Source organism: Rhineura floridana, chromosome 2, assembly GCF_030035675.1.
Source record: "Rhineura floridana isolate rRhiFlo1 chromosome 2, rRhiFlo1.hap2, whole genome shotgun sequence".
Classification (NCBI taxonomy): domain Eukaryota; kingdom Metazoa; phylum Chordata; class Lepidosauria; order Squamata; family Rhineuridae; genus Rhineura; species Rhineura floridana.
This window is the reverse complement of record NC_084481.1, coordinates 117,637,051-117,657,252: the sequence shown is the minus strand read 5'-3', so window position 1 is coordinate 117,657,252 and position 20,202 is coordinate 117,637,051. Positions and strand designations below refer to the sequence as shown.

Sequence of the window (20,202 nt, the reverse complement as noted above, 5' to 3'; positions counted from 1 at the left end):
CGATGATTCCACCGTGTCCGGAGGGTTTGAATGGAGAAGCCCCCGGACAACTCGAAAGAGCTCCGCTGGGCGACAAAGAGATGATTTAATAGTGGCAGCAAAATGATGTTTTTTAGCTGCCTTCACTGCTCCTACATAGAGCTTAGTCGAAGCACTAACCAGCGCATAATTGTATCCGTCGGGAGTTCGTCTCCATTTCCGCTCAAGCCTCCTCCTATCTTGCTTCATCACTCTCAGCTCCGGAGTATACCATGGAGCTGTATGAGCTCTACACAGGAGAGGGCGTGCAGGAGCGATCGTGTTTACAGCCCGGGTCATCTCCGTATTCCACAGAGCGACCAGGGCTTCAGCAGGAGCGCCAGTCCTATCAGCCGGAAAATCCCCCAGAGCCCTTTGAAAACCTTCAGGATCCATTAGTCTCCGGGGGCGGACCATTTTAATAAGTCCCCCACCCTTGCAGAGGGAAGAGGTTACTGAAAGTCTAAACTTCAGCAAGCAGTGGTCTGTCCATGACAAAGGGAGTGTTATAAAACTCCACACACTTTCCCCATGCTCAGTAGCAAAAACAAGGTCTAGAGTGTGCCCCGATACATGTGTTGGACCACTAACATATTGAGACAGCCCCATGGCTGTCATGGAAGCCATGAAGTCCTGAGCCGCGCCAGACAAAGTGGTCTCGGCATGAATGTTGAAATCCCCCAGTACTATTAGTCTGGGGGACCTCAACAATATATCCGAGACCACTTCTGCCAGCTCAGTTAGGAAAGCCATTGGGCAGCAAGGTGGGCGGTACACCAAAAGGATTCCCAGCCTGTCCCTCTGGCCCAACACAAGGTGCAAACACTCCAGGCCAGTAACTGAATGAACATGGTGCTTGGTGAGTGAGATGGAACTCTTATAGATGACAGCAACCCCACCTCCCCGACCCTCAGATCTACAATAGGATAGACTGAGAAGAGGATGTACACTACTGAGTATGCCAATATACCCTTTTCAGGTTCTGGACAAATTCATTCAAGGGTGTCACCAAGGCAACTGGGACATTCTTAGTCCAAAGGCATTCTTAGTCCATTGCATCCACAAAGTAAGAAAGCACATCAATTCCCCTGAGCATAGAAACTCCAAGACAGACAAAGCTAGAATAGTACTGTGTGGAGTCTCTTGTACCACTTAGAAGCAGGGAATACTCCATCTGACCCAGTTTACCAAACCCAGCATGAGTCAAACACTGCTCAAGCATTCCAGAATTTCTCAAAACATTTCATAACCTTACCAAAAGGGGTATCCTGCAGTTGCCTAAAGATGACTCTCACATCAATGTTTTGTGGTATGTATGATATCCCACTGTGGTTATTAAGGAATGTCATCATGTTGGCCACCACCACAAAACCTAGGCTCAGTGACTGAAACTGGTGTAGTGGTACGTTATTAAGTGCAAGAGCTCACCATGATAGCCTCTGTAGCCACATCGCAAAGGAGAGTTCAAAAAGGTTGATCTCTCTCTCTCTCTCTCTCTCTCTCTCTCTCACTCACTCACTCACTCACTCACTCACTCACTCACTCACTCACTCACTCACTCACTCTCTCTCTCACACACACACACACTTAAAGAGCAGCAGCACATAGCATAATATTAAATATATTAAGATCAGCTGATAGTTACAGAATAGGAAGATGGCAAAGGGGGGCTGTAGAGGTGAGCACATTGGGCTTTGGCTGGGATCATAGTTCACATCCCTAATCAGGGTGAGTTCATTTGGGCCAGTTACTGCCTAAGTCTAGCCTACCTCACAAGGTTATTATTATGTGGATAAAGTGGGGTGCTGAAACACCCCACCCTGAGCTCACATGCTCCACCAGATGACATTATTGCTCTTGCATGAAAAAAAGCCTTACAGTCGTGTTCCCCCTCTGCTATACCAGTGCTGAAATACTGACCCAAATTTATCAAATCCAGCTTTGAAAATATTACTTTAGTTTTTCATTTTAAAAAATCCATACCACATTGAGAAAACCATTGAAGCTATGAGCAAGAAATAAATGTAAATTGGAAATAATAATGTTCGCCCTGTACCTTGGACAATGTATGCTATAACAGAAGTATTTTTCCTTGAAATGCTAACTTTGAAGCTCTTTTAACAACTAAAACAATTATTAGCTACACCCAAAATCATGACTTTTGAGATCTATTATTTAGCGACCACAGAAATCCATGAGCCACAACAATTCTAGTTATAAATTTAAAAGAGGTCTAAATGTTATTGCCGCCTTTTTACATTGGGTCACAAAATGATTTTTACACGGCTGAAGCAATAATGTTATCAGAACAGTTTAAAGTTAAACATGACTTTGTTTCCTTTGTAGCACCAGAAAGTAAAGCCAAGTCAGCTGTGTAGACCATGAAATGGAATAAGTCAGCATACTAAATCAAAGTTTGATCTACTACACTGAGCAAGGAGAAATAAGGTACCAGTGGTATGTAGAACATAATTTAAGGTTAACACTAGGAATGTGAAAGAAAAAGTAAAGCATGGAACTGAGTTGAACACTATAGCTCAGGATGGGAAACTTGAATTTAGTGGTGATGTTAGTGATGAAGGAAAGCCAGGTCAAACTTCCAGTGGTCTGCAACAAGAGGAAGATGCAGGGTGTAGGAGTGAGGGGAGAATTTTCTGAAGAAATAGCCAGAAAATGCAACAAGAAGCTAGGAGGCTCTGATTGATCTGATTCACAGTGGCCACTGTTGGTATGAGGGCAAACAAAAAGCAGGATTTTCAAATGCAACTAGGTTCTTTATTAATCTATTGTAGGTTAACCACAGCAAAAGGTTCCATGGCACTTTAGATTATTGTCATTGTTGTTGTTGGTGGCGGTGGTGATGGTATTAGTAGTATTTATATTTATTCATTGCTTTTCCGGCAATAGCGACCCAAAATTAGTAACAAAAAACACTAAAACCAAGTATAACAAACAACCAATAGACCTTAAAAATGCATCTGTACAAATAAGAGACAAGTCTTACAAAACCTGCCACACAAAAGAGGGTTGTGGTATGAACTTTTATAGGCAATTCATCCTTCATCAGTTGTACAATTAGATACTTTACTTATTTATTGGTACTTTTCCAATAAATAAATAAAAATGCTGACAGTATTTATCTTTGATTTAGAGGGTAGAAAAAGCTAGCCAGGAGAATTTTGAGTTCTTTGAGACTTACTGAGGCCCTCAAATTGGCAATCATTCAGCCTCTATTCCAAAAGCCAAACTTTGGTGCTGGTACCTCCTCCAATTACAGTTTCAATTCCATTTTTTCCTTCCTGGGGTGGGATGTTGCCAGATGCAGACCTGCGAGATTCAGGCCTCCCTAAATGCTGTCATTTTGGCTATGAACCCATTTATAGCTGAGAAATGCCTTCCCCCCCCAATTGCTTCATTTTATTATATTTGTATACTGCTGTAGTGCTTTTTAAAATATATATACACATATAAAAGCAGGTAAGTAAAGAAACAATAATGTAATCTATGGACCAACCAATGAACAAACAGCTGGGGGTACAGGCCAAGTGACAGATGATCCAGCAAAACTGATGTGAAAAATTGCGTACTACAGAAAAGGCATGCTAGCGACAACTTTTCCAGGGAGTATTGTGCCTTAACTCAAATTATCCTGGACAGACAGCACAGGCCAGGCGTGCTCTCTCTTTCTCCCCCTCCCTCTCAAACACACACACTAACACGATTTCCAATTGAAGCAAGATCACTAGCTAATCTGTGAGGATGCCACCACCCTGAGATAGCACCAAGCAGAAACAGAAACTAAATCACACAATTTTCATTGATCACTAGAAGACGGCTCAATCAGTTATGTGCTGTTTACTGTTCATGCCATTTATTGCTAAATTTTATCTGTAGAGCAATAAAAGAAATTGCAGCATTGGTGGTAATTTCTATTATTAACACAGTGGATCAGTTTGCCCTCCCAAACTATGATCCTTACATCTCACTTCCACTTTTCCTCAGTAAAGGAAGTTGAACTGGTGTAGGAATTTTTACATGACATTCATTAATGGATGAAGTAGTTGATACAGCACGGCCTAGTCATCACTGCTTGTATAGCCACAAAGTGATGCTATTAGGATGAAACAGACACCACTTGACTTCTATTCCTGGCATTACCTGCATATTCTTCAATACTCTTAAGTTTTATTTTCTTCTTTTGTGACCATGATGCTTGTCTTCATCTCTCTCTCATTTCCTTCGGCATCTCTGTCTCTCTCCCTTCCCTGACTTCTTTTTCTTCTGCCTGGACTTTTGCTGGATGTTCTCTTACGTCTAGAATATTCAGCATCTTTTGAGCTTCTACAAGACTCTTGAGTCAGCCGAGGCAGACTAGGGTTGCCAGTTCAGAAGCATCCTAACCCCTGAGATTTCAGAGGCAATCCCTAGTGATGCCATGGGGAGTGGGCCCTAGTGATGTCATTAAGCATGATACATTAAAAATCAACCACAGTTGCTTGGAGCATACCACTCAAACAAACAAAAAACTCCGATTGGAAATTAAGATAGAAATCTTAGCCAAATGAGGGTGTTTCCAGGTCCACTGAAGTAATGAGATCATTCCTTCTCACCTACTTAGAAAGCCTGGGTAAGGAACATTAAATCTAGCCTACTTGCTTCTGGCAAGAAGGGTTTAAGTGCACTCAGGCCAGGCCAGTCACCAGAAGGCCATTGTAGGAAGAAAGCCTAATGTTGTGTAGAGGTTAGATGGGATCACTAGGGAGTAAGGATGGATGCCCCTGAAGGCCACAATTCTAAACACACTTACTAAGGGACTAAGCCCCATAGAACTCAATAGGACTTACTTCTGAGTAGATATGGTTAGGATTGTGCTGTTGGTAAGGCTTGACTAAGGATCCTCTGCAACAATATCCATATCAAAGCAGGGTTGACAACCCCGTCTGGAATGCCCTGCCTGCCTTTTAATGTGGCTGCTCCAAACTTCTTTACAGATTTCACCCTTCATTGCAGAGAGAGGTTTGAGAAATGAGTAAGAGTTAAGAGGATTTTCTACTCTTTCCTGCCTATTCTGTGGGCTGCTATAAACTCACTTTGACAGCCAACCCAATTGCAGTGAGTAATAATTGATAGAGAGAAAACACACATGGTTTGGTTTACCTTCACAGGCAGCAGCTTGAGAACAACAGCAATTGGAGCCACACTTCCCAATATGTGAATTTTCTTTTACCACTACTGGGCAAAAAACAAACCATCATGTAAATAACAAGGTGCATGATCAGTGGGTTTAAGGGGGTTGAGTTGACCATGTGGAACCACTGTGGTTGCTTCTGTTTATGTAAGGGAGTAAAGATCAGAGGTAAATGAAATGCAAATAGAAAAACAAAGGGAGTGATGATTTCCTAAGTGCAATACCATACCAACCAGGGCTGTGGAGTCAGTACACCAAACCTTCGACTCCGACTCCAACTCTTCTATTTTTCTACTGTCCGACTCTGACTCCGACTCCTTCAGAAATGGCAAATGTATACTAAGTAGTAATAATAAATTCAGTGTAGTAAAATGGTAGCACAAGGCATTTCATCACCACCACGTGAATCATCAGGCTAGATTGATAGAACATAAAATATATTTATTTGATTAACATTTCTGAACAAGAAAACTTTCCTAAATTCCTATGAAAGTTTTTATTTTGAAGCTGGAGTCGGAGTCGGTACATTTCTACCGACTCCGACTCCACCCAAAATTGCTTCCGACTCCGACTCCATGACTCCACAGCCCTGATACCAACAAAAACAAGATTCCTATGAGTAAGACAGAAAAATCAGCATTCCACATCCAGTCAGACTTCCTAACCAAAAGCCAAAACTAAAAATATCCTGGCAGCCAGTCAGTCAAGGTCACAGAAATCCCCATTCAGCATAGCCTGATCCGGGGGCTACAGTTAGTGCAGAATGCTGCAGCAAGACTACTGACATAAGTGAGACCCTATCCGTACATAATACCTCTGCTCTGAAATTTGCACTGGTTGCCAATTTGCTACCAGGCCAAGTTCAAGGTGTGCTTTCCAAGTTACAAGTGCCACATAGTATTTGTTCTGCTCTTGAAATATATTGATCCTTTAGTATGGCAGTACCTACTCTTTGGAACTCCATGCCTATTGACATTAGACTCATTTTGGCACCTGCTAAAAACATTTTTGTTTAGGCAAGCCTACCCATGCATGTAGAAGCTATTGCATTTTTTATCTGGTTTTAACTCCTGTTTTTAACTCCTTGTTGGCTTTATTATTTTGAATGCTTTTAAATACTTGTCTTTAACTGTTTTTGCCATTAATTTTATTGTTTTAATTCCTTCTATAAACTGCTTTGATGTTTTGTACAATAAAGTAGTATATAAATGATGTAAATCAAATACATTAATACATTTTGGAATCACTGTGGCCCTTGGGTCTCTTTCCTCTGTTAGGCACAAAGGAATCTACTTTATACCGAGTCAAGCCATTTGGTACCATCTAGCTTAGTACTAATGACATGGACTAGCATTGGCTCTCCAGGATTCCAGGCAATATCTCTTCCAGAAATTGAATTTTGGACTTTTGCGTACAAAGCATGTGCCCTGCCTCTGAGCCACAGCCTTTCACCTGTTTAAAAAAGTACCTTTTAAAATTGTTCCTTTCAATTCACTAATGAGTGCACATCATACCTAGGGCAGATCCACACCATGGATTTAAAGCACATTCAACATGCATTTGAAGCAAATGAATCCCACTACAGAATCCTGGGAACTGTAGTTTGTTAAGGGTGGTGGGAAATATAACTGTGAGGGGGAAACTACACATCCCAGGATTCTTTGGGAGAGGTCATGCACTTTAAATGAGAGTTGGAATTGCTTTAAATATATTATGTTGATCTGCATTACTTTGTAAATGTTGCCTGCATATAAATCCTTTTAATTAAAATTTAAAATGGAAATAAGCTACAAAGTTTACAGGTGACCATGGGCTACACACCGTCTCTCAGCCTAATCTTCCCTTCAGGATTAAAACAACAGTGAGGGACCATGACCACCCCAAGGAAGAAGGGCACACTTAAAATGTAAAGAAAACAATCATTTACAACCATAGTGTGAAATCAGATACATATCAAAACAGAACATGAAGAAATATTTGTATAAGCATGAATATCAAAGATGTTTATTATTTACACAAATGGTAAATATATTTATAGTGCAATCCCATGCATGTTTACTCAGAAGCAAATCCCAATATATTCAATGGGGCTTACTCAGAAATGGAAGCATGCACAGGACTGCAATTCAGTGATAAGGAACTTCACTCACCCAATCCAAAATTCAGAATCATGCCATTTTAAGCTGTTTTGCAACTGTTTTACACTTGTTTTATGGTTATTGGATTTTAAAGGGCTTTATTTGTTTTGAGCTGCCTTGGTTTCCAACCCTACCTCACAGGGTTGTTGGAAATAGTCCATATACACACACACTGGAGATGTAAAAATACATACACCCCATATAATTTATTGTCAAAACCAGTTGGCCATTACAGAACTTTTTTTAAAAGAATAAGTATTAGTCTCCTGCTAAATAAAAGCAGTGACACCTAAGTAATCCCTGCCTAACTGTTAAAAAAAGAAAAAGGATCGGAGGGGGAGAAAGAGATTTGCAACACAATCCTTTTCTCTGTTCACTCAAAGGTCCCATTGATTTTCAGCACAACCCTAACCATGTCTACTCAAAAGTAAGTCCTGCTGAATTCAGTGGGGTTAACCCCCAGGTATGTCGCATTAGCACTGCAGCTTTACTCCCAGAAAAACTTCATATTGGGAAGGTTTCCAAAACAAGTTATGAGTAAGATAAATAAACTGTCCTCTTCAACAGTCCACTGAAATTTAAACTTGTCTGACTCCTTAATTAGAAAAGTATAACACTGCAGCATGTACACTTTTTTAAAAAGTGCCATTTTTGCAAGTAATTTTTTTCAAGTACATGTAATCTGCATGTACACTTTTATTATAACTAAAAATGTTTATTGTATATGTTTTTCAACATCCTGGTGTGTTGCAGCGCAACCCTATGCATGTTTACTCACAAGCAATTCCCAATCCTGTACAGAGAAAGTACTCTTTATGCTGCTGAAAGCTATATATTTACTGAATTCCTGATGTGAGTCAAGCAGGAAAAGGAAACTGTTCTCAGATCTTGAAAAGGGGTTTACATATTCCCTGGGGCTCAACCAATCTTGTCAATCACAACCCTGACTTGTGGGCGGCTGACATTTTGGTTTAGAACTTTTGAACCAGACAACCTAGAAACTTTTTTTTTTTTTTTAAAGGAAAAAAAGAATGAAAGCTTAAGAGTCCGGAGATTAAGGTGACTCACCCGGAGACCTGAAGAGGACCCTCAAAAGCCAGAGTCTCCAAGCAAAAAATTGGAGACCTGGCAACCCTAAGGCAGACCTTCGCTCTTCTTTTCTTCCTGAATACTTTGCTGAAAGAGAGGGGTTTTCATCTTTGTAAGATTCTGCACAGTGAATGGCAAGCTCTTCCATGTGGATCCCAATCACACCTCTGATGACTTCTGTGTAAGATTTCTTTGTAAGGTGAACATTCTTGGCTCTGTAGGACTGGTGTTGTCTTTTATAATCCTGCATCTCTGCAAGAATTTCAAGATGGAACTTTGTACCTTTCTGACCATCATCTTGATTGACTTTTGCTGCCAAATCTATGAAAAGATCATTGACATTTTCTGTCAGCTGGGATCTTGATCTCTGACTCTTTGTTTCTGTAAAGACGTAATCATAGACTGGAAGGCGGACGGCTTGTGTCAGATCACAGATGTAATGCTTGTGGTTTAGTGGAACTTCAACAGGCAGGGAGGAATAAGCACCTGGACAACAACTGCCACTCTCTTTAGTAGTGGCTTCTTTAATAATATCAAATTGCAAATTCTTGTCCATTTGTACACTAGGCATCTTTGCCTTCTCATAGAAAAAAATAGAGTCATACATTTCAGTGCCCTCCTCTTTAGAGTACTCCAGTTTTCTCAGCCTACAGGACACTATGTGCTTCTCCAGGGAAGAGTTGGGCATTTGATGATTACAATCATACGGTCATGTCACTCACATGGATCTCCTAGCCACACAGTGAAGGAAATAGGCATCTTTCCCTCAGAGGTCTCTGTGCTGGCAGCTATCGAGAAAGATGCCTTTTTTGATCTTCATTGACAATCACTGCACAGAAGTTGATGGTAAATGCCATACCCTATTAAGTATTTCTGCAGTCTTTTTTATTGTCGGGACTTGGACTCCAATATTACAGCAGTTGGACTTAATGAGGCATCCGGAACACGGTCTTGTCCTTGTTTATTAGATGAGTTTCAGTTGGTGCAGCTTGCGGATGTTGACAAGGTCCTTGGACTGGTCCGGGCGACCACGTCTGTGCTGGATCCTTGCCCCTCTTGGCTAGTGAAAGCTGGCAGGAGTGGAAGTGCCGGCTGGGCCAAGGAGGTAATAAATGCCTCCTTGAGAGAGGGAGTGGTCCCCTGCTGCCTGAAAGAGGTGGTAGTGAGACCACTCCTGAAGAAACCCTCCTTGGACCCAGATAACTTGAACAACTATAGACCGGTAGCGAATGTTCCATTCCTGGGCAAGGTTCTAGAACGGGTGGTCGCTGGCCAGCTCCAGGGGCTCTTGGATGACACTGATTATCTAGATCCATTTCAATCCGGTTTTAGGCCCGGTTTTGGCACCGAAACAGCCTTGGTCGCCCTGTACGATGACCTTTGTCGGGAGAGAGACAGGGGGAGTGTGACTCTGTTGATTCTCCTTGATCTCTCAGCTGCTTTTGATACCATCGACCATGGTATCCTTCTGGAGAGACTCGCGGAGTTGGGAGTCGGGGGTACTGCTTGGCAGTGGCTCCGCTTCTACTTGGCGGATCATCTCCAGAAGGTAGTGCTTGGGGAGCATTGCTCGATACCCTGGACTCTCCATTGTGGAGTCCCTCAGGGATCGGTTCTGTCCCCCATGCTTTTCAACATCTACATGAAGCCTCTGGGTGCGGTCATCCGGAGTTTTGGAGTACGTTGCCATCAGTATGCTGATGACACGCAGCTCTATTTCTCCTTTTCATCTTCTTCAGGTGAGGCTGTTAACGTGCTAAACCGTTGCCTGGCCGTGATAATGGACTGGATGGGAGCTAATAAACTGAAGCTCAATCCAGACAAGACCGAGACGCTGTTGGTGAGCGCCTTCTCTGCTCAGATGATGGATGTTCACCCTGTTCTTGATGGGGTTACACTCCCCTTGAAGGAACAGGTTCGTAGCTCGGGGGTTCTCTTCGACCCTTCCTTGTCCCTTGAGGCTCAGGTAGCCTTGGTGGCACGGAACGCTTTCTACCATGTTCGATTGGTAGCCCAGCTACGTCCCTATCTGGACAATGATGACCTCGCCTCAGTGGTCCATGCTCTGGTAACCTCTAGATTGGACTACTGCAATGCGCTCTACGTTGGGCTGCCCTTGAAGACAGTTTGGAAACTACAGCTAGTCCAGAATGCGGCGGCTAGATTGTTGGCGAGGACCAGACGGTCCTCTCATATAACACCTGTTCTGGCCCGTCTGCACTGGCTTCCTATCTGTTTCCGGGCTAGATTCAAAGTGCTGGTTTTGACCTATAAAGCCTTACACGGCATGGGACCGCAATACCTGGTGCAACGCCTCTCTCAATATGAACCTACCCGTACACTATGCTCAACATCTAAGGCCCTCCTCCGAGTTCCGTCTCATCGAGAGGCTCGGAGGGTGATGACAAGAGCTAGGGCCTTTTCGGTGGTGGCCCCTGAATTATGGAATAGTCTCGCCGATGAGGTGCGCCTGGCGCCTACGCTGATATCTTTTCGGCGCCAGGTGAAAACTTTTCTATACTCCCAGTCATTTTAATTACACTTTAATTGTATTTTATTGTATTTTAATGCTACTTAATTATTTGTTCTGTTGACTTTGCTATTTATTTCTATGTTTTGTATTTTATGTTGCTGTTTTACTCTTATGTACACCGCCCAGAGAGCCTTTTGGCTTTGGGCGGTATAGAAATTAAATAAAATAAATAAATAAATAAATAAATAAATAGTTCATCAAAACATATTAAAGACTTGACTGTTGGAACCTGGCTATCATCTGTATGGACATGATCAAATAATTCCTTGTATTCTTGATATGGAGGTCTCAACTTCTGATGAGAAGCTTTTAGCTTCACTGGATCTTTCTATAATAGTTCTGTAGGACTCCCATTCCAATTCAGCACATACGCACGCCTACTGAGTGCAGTTTGAAATGCAGAGCCATCACTATTTCCTATATCCAGTCCAGATTTGGCAGTCTCTGTTCTTACTCAGGCTGAAGTTGAATCCAGACACAACTAAAGACTAATCTTGGGATTTGTAATCTATGAAAATTAGGGGTTCCCTTTGCTGAATAGATTTCAGCATACTCTAATTACTCATGCCCTAAGGTCATTTCAGGTTGAACCTGGAATTTCAGGTTATACCTGTGGTTAGAACTCAGTGACTGGTGGACCCTCGTCATCTGACTTCAAATGAGGTTGCTTAAATAGGATTAATTTTGGGGGAACAACCTAAATTTAAAATCAATTCCAATTCAGGGAAGAAGTAAAAGAAATTAGAATAGGAGAAATGATGCAAATATGATTGATTTGCATACATATGCATAAGTCACAGAATTCAGGTTTTCTTAGTACATAAGTTAAGTTCCAATCACACAGGATATGGCAATTATGTAAGAATTTTACAATAATTATGTGATAAAAAATAAGTGTGGGATTTATTATTTTGTAATAAATATTTAATTTTGTTAAGAAGTGGAAAGTACCCACATCTCTAACTTACACCAGTTCTCAGGCAATTTGTGGTGGCTTCATTTAATGTTCCAGGAATAATGTACTTGTTTTGACTTATGAATTGCTGAACATAAGACTTATTTTCGTTTTTCCATTGTTCCAGAAAAAAAGTTTTTGTTTTCATTTTTCCCTCTGGATTATTTTTGGGCCTTCACACAGGGAGGGGGCATGGAATTGAGTTCGGTTCTTTCTGTGTTTCATCAGTTTTAACCACATTTTAATTAGACATCTATTTATAGGTTGTAGGTGAGTGATAAGTACAAACAAAAAAATATATGTTATGCACAGTCTTCCTGACATAAGCGAGATGTTTTTGGCACTGACAACAATGTAATACAAATCTAATTTCCAAAGGCTCGCATAACTAAAATCCTCAGAAACGTCCCAAGGAATAAGCTTGCTACCCTGACCCAGCTCCAGTCACACACAGACAAGATGCTAACACACAACTAGCTATATGACAATAAGGATGACAAGTCCCGCTCCACTTCCCCAAGCGTAGCCTGGGTGGGTAGGGCATATTTGCGGCCAGGGAGTTGAAGCCCCAGTCACCATGTTGAGGAAGGGTAGCCGCGCAGCGCACACGGAGAGTCCGCATGATGTGCTGTGCAAAGGGGGCAGGGAATTAGGGCTTATTTAAGCCCGCACCCCCCAATCCTCCTATTGGTGCACAACACCCACCCCACCCTCCCATTGCTATGGTGTGTTCAGGTCGCTTTGGGGCCGAGCAGGAATTTTTATCCTGCCCACCCTTCTTGGAGGGCAGGTTTTTTCCCTATTCTACACTATGATGATCGGATGGAATTGGGTTAGGGGACGTTGTGTTTAATAATTATTTTGGCTAATTTGACAAGGTTCAGGTTAATCTCAGAGTTGGGGTTTAGGTTGTCTGGTCACTTCGGCTGCAAGGTGCGGGACATCTAGGTGCCCCCCTTAGGCACCTTTGGAGGTGATTGGTGGCTCCAGAGGCCTGCCAGGAAAGGCTTTAGGGCCCAAGGGCAGGATATGGGCTGCTTCAGGGGCCTATATACCTCATTTACCAGGAGCTGTAGGGCCCTGGGGGGGTGCTGATGTGGGAAGCCCCCCCTTCTCACCTACAGGAGGTGTGGTGGGAGTAAGGGGTAAGCAGAATGGCTTGCCCTTACGCCAGCAGGGGCTAGTTGCCCAATAGCTGTATTGCAACAGCTTGCTTATAAGTTCTAGCACCTATGTTTCCCCTCTGCAAGTTAGTTTAAGGGGTTTGTTTATAGTTTAATAAAGTGGCCCTTTGATCAACCCAGCTTGCTGTCCATCTATTATTTCAACCCTCAACTGCAATATGTGCTCAGATTTTAAAAAAGGAAACAAAGATACTCAAAATCTGAGTAGAAGAAATTCTGCAGCCAGACCTAAAATTATTAAAATATATTCTGCTCTTCAGCTTGACATCAAGTTCTGTCAGACGGGCAGATTTCACAGAAAGACTTATTCAGTGATGGCTCTATACCTTTGGAACTCTCTCCCTAGGGAGATATACATGACTTCATCTGTACTACCCATGAAATGGATCTTGAAAACTTTCTTGTTTCAGTCTGCATTTTACTGAGGAATTTCCTGCATGTTTTTACTGCCTTTTTTGTTTGTTTGGCATACATTGTTTTATGTTGCTGTTTTTAAATGTTGTAAGCAGCTTTAGGTTATGCCATGAAAGTTGAGTAATAATTTCTAAAAATAAATACTGCTAATGTTATTGGAAATACCTAAAGAGTACAGTAGGGCCCCACTCATACGGCAGGTTTGGTTCCAGACCCCTGCCAGAAAGCGAAAACCACCGAAAAGCGGATCAGCTGTAGCGCAGGGGTCTGGAACCTAACCTGCTGATTGCACCAGAGGAGGAGAACATCAGATCTTCCCCTCCTCAGGCGCGATCAGCTCAAGCAGGGGAGTCTGATCACACCAGAAGAGGAGAAGATCAGCTGGAGTGTGATCAGCTGGAGTGCGGGGAGCTCCAGCCCTCCCTCCAGCTGATTGCCCCGCTGGTGCCGTATTAGCGGAACGCCGAGAAGCGGGGCGCCAAGAAGTGCGGCCCTACTGTATTGTGATTTTAAGTTGTTGTTAATTGTTTTTAATGATATATTTTAAACTGTTGCAGCCCCCCGTGGGACCTCAGGGTGACAGGTGAGTGAAGAAGAAGAAGAAGAAGAAGAAGAAGAAGATCAGTATTCAAATAGCCATTCAACTAGTTCTGTGAGATGAAGGGTGCTTTAGATTTGTTTTCCTTGAATGACACTTTATGCTCCATGGCAAACTGCTTTTGAAAATCAGGGGAGTATCAACAGCAATTTGTGATATAGCATGTTGGTCAGCTATTCAAATATTTTTTAAAACATCAAAACATTTGCAGGGTTAGAGCAACATCCTTTCCCCGTGTGAGTCTAAGCAGCAGCTATTTTGATCATAGCCTTATCAGATCCATAGCTGCAGCATACCAATCCCTGTATTATTGAACTGCCTGAGAATTAAAAAGGCAGGAAGCAGAGCCCACAAAAACCTGGGTGACTTAAAAGAAATAGAAGGGAAGCCAAGCAAGTCATCAGCAACCTAACCATGTGATAAACCCAGAAGCAATTCCAAAGTTGCTATGCCACTGCCTATGGAATCTGCCAAGGGACCAGATGTTCTTGCTAGAAAAATATCTTCCACAGCTTAGCATCTGGATCCTTTGAGGAGGAACAGTGTAAATTGTATTCACAATTGTGTACATGTATTAAAGCATAACATATACTTTTAAAAGTTCATAATTGAATTACATTACATATTTACTGTTTCAAAATGAATTTGATATGAGGGGGAAAATGTGACATAACAGGTTTTAGGCTAAGGTTTTTTAAGTGCACATTTTCTTTCATTTAACAGGTCATTTGTACAGATGTTACCTGTTACAAATGTGTATATTATAAAATGCCATTGTTTCTATATTGAAAACCATAATGCAACAAAACCACAACCAATTTTTTACATCTCAGAAGGATTTTCTTGGTTAAATATAAATATTATGTTAATAGATTAAAAAGTGAATAAACCTTTTAAAGAATAGAAATATTATTGGCCAAACCCTCAACTCATTAACACATGCTCTACTCAATTAATATGCTGATCATTTATAGCACCCAACTTTAACTTAGTCCAAATATTAATGAGTGCCAGAGAAAAATAGGAGAAAGGAAAGGAGGTTATTAGTTAAAATGCTTTAAAACTATAGAAATTAGTGTTTGCTAAACATGCTAACATTTAATGGACTGTTTTTCACAATCAATATTTTTCTCCACACAATGTTTTTCAATGATATCTTTGCACACAGAAACCCCATCTCCTACTACTTGCTTTAAAAAAAAAACCCTATCACACCATTACTATTTATCACATTTACTAATAATTTGATTGGCCCCAAACTGATGATATGAACCATCTCAGGTCTGTGAATGTTCATGCACTGCATTAATCACCTTGAACAGAACACCCACCTGCCAAATTCTCACAAACACCCATTTTAGTCACCTTTTTTATGAAAAGGCTGGCAAATCTACTATCCAATCCTATGGGCCATTTCATTATCAACAAAAAACATAGGATTAGATATGCCTCTTGACAACTTATGATATTGACTCTGACACAAGGGCATATTTGTCACAATAAATCAGAATGCAAAATGTTAAAACAAAAAGGGTTTTGTTCAGTTTTCTTTTACTTTAGAAGACGCAGCAATGATCTGAAAGCAGGTGGAGTCAAGGCAGGGCACCATAGCCAGTACTACCTACCTGGTGGTATCTGCTGTTGAAAGGGGATTCTTTCCCCTGTAAAGCTGGAGTTTTTTCCCAATGGGTCTAGAAACTCTTCAACACTCATGAAGCTCTTGTACTTAAGAGTCTTAATCTCCTTGTTTCCGCAACTTTGCCCTCTTTCTGCAACTATAGTATTTTTAAACCTATTTTTAAATAGTAAGTTAACTGTATGAAGGTTATAAACAGAACTCGGTGCAAACTGTTTAGGCAAGCCTTTCCAGACACATAGATGTTGATTTGTTTTAATCTTTTTAGTTAGTAGCTGTTTTAATTGTTTTAAATATTTTAACTACTTGTTTCTGTTTTATTTATAATCTGAATGTTTTTGTAAACCACTCAGAGGTCTTTACATTCAAGCAGTATATAACTTTTGTTAAATAAATAAAAATAAAATAAATGATGAGGTAGATTTATACCACAAGCCTATTACTTGGAAGTAATTTCCATTGTGTTCAGTGGATATTACTCCCAGGTAAGTGTGAACAGTATTGCAGCTGTATTCGTTTGTCATAAATATAGGGAGGAAAGAGGGTGGCCCTCAAAGTTATGGATGGAAGTGTGATGTCCCTGTATATATATTACTGTAAATATGGTAAGTGCGGGTTTATTAGAGTATATGTGGTAAGTAGATTGAGTGAGGGGGGGAGTACATGGGCTGGAAGGCTGGATAATGTTGTATTATGATTGGCTGAGCGTTTGAGTGTCTGAAGGTATAAATGAGAGGATGACAGCTGTTGGGAGTTCTGTTGGTGGGAGTTCTGAGGGAGGTTGGAGTTGGTTTTGTGGGATTGGATTAGGCGGGTAGTGAGGCAGGTTATTGACGGCTAGAAACATAAAGAGTAATGCAACTTATGAAACCACACGCTTGTTGACAATACCTTTAAGTAATCTTGTTATTCCCTGTATATATAAATAAATATTTCTTGGTTTACCAGAACACCTGATCCTTGGCTGGGTTACACAGACCAGAAGGGTGGGCAGGGCATATACCAAGGTTGGGAAACAGTATCAATGGTGGCAGCAGTGAAGAGATAGTGTAACATCATCAGGTATCCAGAGCAACCCAGGTCTGTATTCTTTATAAGCACAAAGATACAGGGGGGTTGTGGCCTGCAAGTGCACCCAGACACAAAGTATCAATAGGCCAGGAGGAGACTAAGGCACAGTCTCAAGGCAATATTGAATTACAGGGAGTGACTGGTGGTGCTGCCTAGCAGTGGGATCTTGAGAGATCTTTGCTAGAGCCGGTGAGAACCATTTAAAGACCAGGACCCTGAGGTGGAACAGTGACAAGGTGGTGACCACAGGCAGGATCCTAGCAGGTGGCACCTGAGGTGGGATCCTGACAGGGAGCTATTAAATTTATATATTATTTCCAATGCAAATGATGTATAACCCTTATTACCAAAGGGTCCTTGCATGTCCAACATAGTATTGCTTCCATTAGCTGTCTGACAGTTAGAAAAAACACATTCAGTAGGTGTCCAAATTACTTGATTTTGCTAATAATTAGCCAATAGTTAAATGGAAGAAAGCATGGCTAAATATGTTAAATGCTGTAGCTTCCATTGTTAACATGTTAATCTAGAATCACCTGGTGCAAAATAAGAGTTCTTAAAAGAGCCCAACCTGAATTTGACCATGTAATGTTTATGTCTCTCTGTAGTCCTTTAATGAGTCATGCCCTTTCATTTTTATGCCTACCATTGGTCAGAGATACAAATCAATGTTTCTTTGTGTCACTCCTCATACATTTTATTATAATTTACAGCTTAGCAAGAGAACTCATGAAACAAGTGTCTATTTTACTTTGGCAAACTAATTCTAGCTAATCAAAGCTTTCCAGCAAAACAACTCAGCATGAAACTCTGCAAGGAAAATATGTACAGAACAAAGCTTTTTGTCAAACAACACATCTTGAGATGTAAACACATATGTCTCTTATAGGAAATTTTATCGCTTCCACATTAATCGGCACACAAAAGGAGTATTCTTGTCGCAGACCTAGTGCAACTGGGGAGACATCATCACTGGAAACAAGAGCCTGATTAGGTTCCCACACAGATATGAATAGACTTTCCTTCTTTTAGCGTAAAGCTGCTTTTTTTCATTTGTTAAGAACAGACTGGCAATTGTAACTGTAAAGAAAAAAGCTCCAAACAACTCTGCTGAATTGTCTTGAAACTTGGACATTTATTTCTTCATTTCTGGCTTCTTTTGCTGTCACAACCCAATAACATCTATCATCCCATCTGGTTGTCCTCTTCTGGAAAGCCTGAGTTAATCCACAGCTGTGAAGATGAACAAGAACTTAGCAGGCTCTGAGCACACTAAGGGCTCTTATCTGCTAATGAAGTTGGCAGTCTGCAGGACAGATGTTAAAAGGATCCGTAAAATAAGTCAGTGACAAAGATCCTGACCTCTGCTGGGGATTTTTTTTATTATTACAGAAAAGGACATAATTGCATGGAAAAGCATTAACAATTAGAGGAACCTTATCAGTGCTTTATGTATTCTGATTTCTTGCCTCAGCTTTCAAAAGAAACAGACTCTCAGTTGTTGCTATATAGAACAGATAATGGACTCTGGTGCAAATATTAGTAGCCACATATAATTTCCCATGAACTCCAAAAAGATGATGCAACTGTTTCCCTTTCCTTTCTTCTTGAATACTATGGTATTACAATGCAATGTTAATTGTTGCGATATTTGCTAACAGTGTTGAAAAAGGAGTCCTAATTAATCATGCCAGCCACAGCATATTAATTTTAAAAAGTTTAGCACAGTGGGAAATGTAAAAGATTAAATTTTATCAGTTTTCTTTAAATGTTATTAACACTGGTTGTATTCAAAATGAAGGCAATTACAGAAGCATTCTATGTTGCTTCTATAGCCATACTTACAGGGAGAGATATAGATTTCTGTGACAGTATTCTTTTATTTAAATGTTAAACACTTTATGTCTGTTTCTGGTCTCAAATATTTGATAGTTGCTGTCTTTCTTTAAAAAACACTTAAAAAACCCCAGTAATTATTTCTTTGGAACTTTAAACAAAATCATGAGAAAAAGAAGGTAGTTTTAACAAATAAATTGTTTCCCCAGGCACTGATTACTAAGCTACTTCACCTCTGTAGTTGTCCTTTGCCGTTCACATTTCCTGTCCTTCCCCACACCTGAGGCACTATGGAGACATAAATATTGCATGGTGGCATTCCATTCAGGATGTGGAGAAGTGGGTGCAGACTCCTCCATTCTATGATGTCAATAATGATGGAATCAAGTGGGCACTTTCTGTTAACACCCCATCATGTAGATTACTGGTTAGCACGATCTCTTTCTTTCATTCTCTCTCTCTCTCTCAGCAGAGAAGAATGATAGAAATCAGATGTTTGTATGAAGCTGGTTCATAAATAGCTACTTCACTATCTGATTTGGACAGGGGCCTATGTCACTTAACGCTTGCATTATACAGCCAGGAGAGTGGCTGTATACTATAGTCAGCATGGATTTTTTGCATTCCGCAAGTTAAATACCCCCCATGCCATTCTGATGCTTGCCATAAGCTCATTTTAAAACAAACCTTACAAATCTTATAGTCCTGAACTCAGAAACACTTGCTTAACAACCCTCTAAATTTTCATGGTGTTACACAAAACAAGAGCTTGGAAAAGTTACTTTTTTGAACTATAACTCCCATCAGCCCCAGCCAGCATGGCCACTGGATTGGACTGATGGGAGTTGTAGTTCAAAAAAGTAACTTTTCCAAGCTCTGCACAAAACAGTCAGAGAGAACTGAGAGTTCAAAGTATAAAAAGAGAGAGAGAAACCACACCTCTTTTGGACTTTTTTCTGTCAGAGTTCTCATAATTTGTTGAAATTAATTAAAAATCAGCCATGTTTACAGAGTATCCATAATGCTATTACTGACCTTGCCCCATACTCTGACCTTTATCTTTAGTAGTTTAGAAGTATAAAAAAATGCCTAGCTGAATTTTAATTAATTTAAGAAATTTAGCATTGAAGTTAATGATAAGGGTGAGCATGCTCAGCAAGAAACAACTGTCAGTGTTCTAAAAGCCAGACTCACAGCTGCTGGGCTTGGCTAATCATGGAGCCACACCCACACCAGACCTTGATTTCACTTTAGACAGTCATGGCTTCCCCCAGAGAATCATGGGAAGTGTAGTTTGTGAAGGATGCTGAGAGGAGACTCCTATTTCCCTGACAGAGCTCCAGTGGACAGAGTGGTTTAACAATTAGCTGCTCTGATTGATGCTCTGTGAGGGGAACAGAGCATCTCCTAGCAACTCTTAGCACCCTTCACTAATTACACTTCCCAGGATTCTTTGGAGGAAGCCAAGACTGTCTAAGGTGGAATAAAGGTCTGGTGTGAATGTGTGCCTGCAGTAGAATAAAAAGATGGGGGAAATGCTGA

General features: G+C 40.9%; 2 protein-coding genes across 27 annotated transcripts in view; both read right to left on the bottom strand.

Moving 5' to 3' along the window:
- The window catches only part of SOX6 (SRY-box transcription factor 6), a 765,761-nt gene that overhangs the window by 128,323 nt on the left and 617,236 nt on the right, over positions 1-20,202 (bottom strand). The window lies entirely within an intron of this gene.
- On the bottom strand, positions 4,204-9,142 carry LOC133376083 (U11/U12 small nuclear ribonucleoprotein 48 kDa protein-like; the record flags this gene model as incomplete). Its single annotated transcript, XM_061607490.1, is given in 3 exon segments — positions 4,204-4,259; positions 4,262-4,389; positions 8,490-9,142. Coding segments are annotated over 3 exon segments (837 nt in total), but the record flags the coding sequence as incomplete, so codon positions are not given.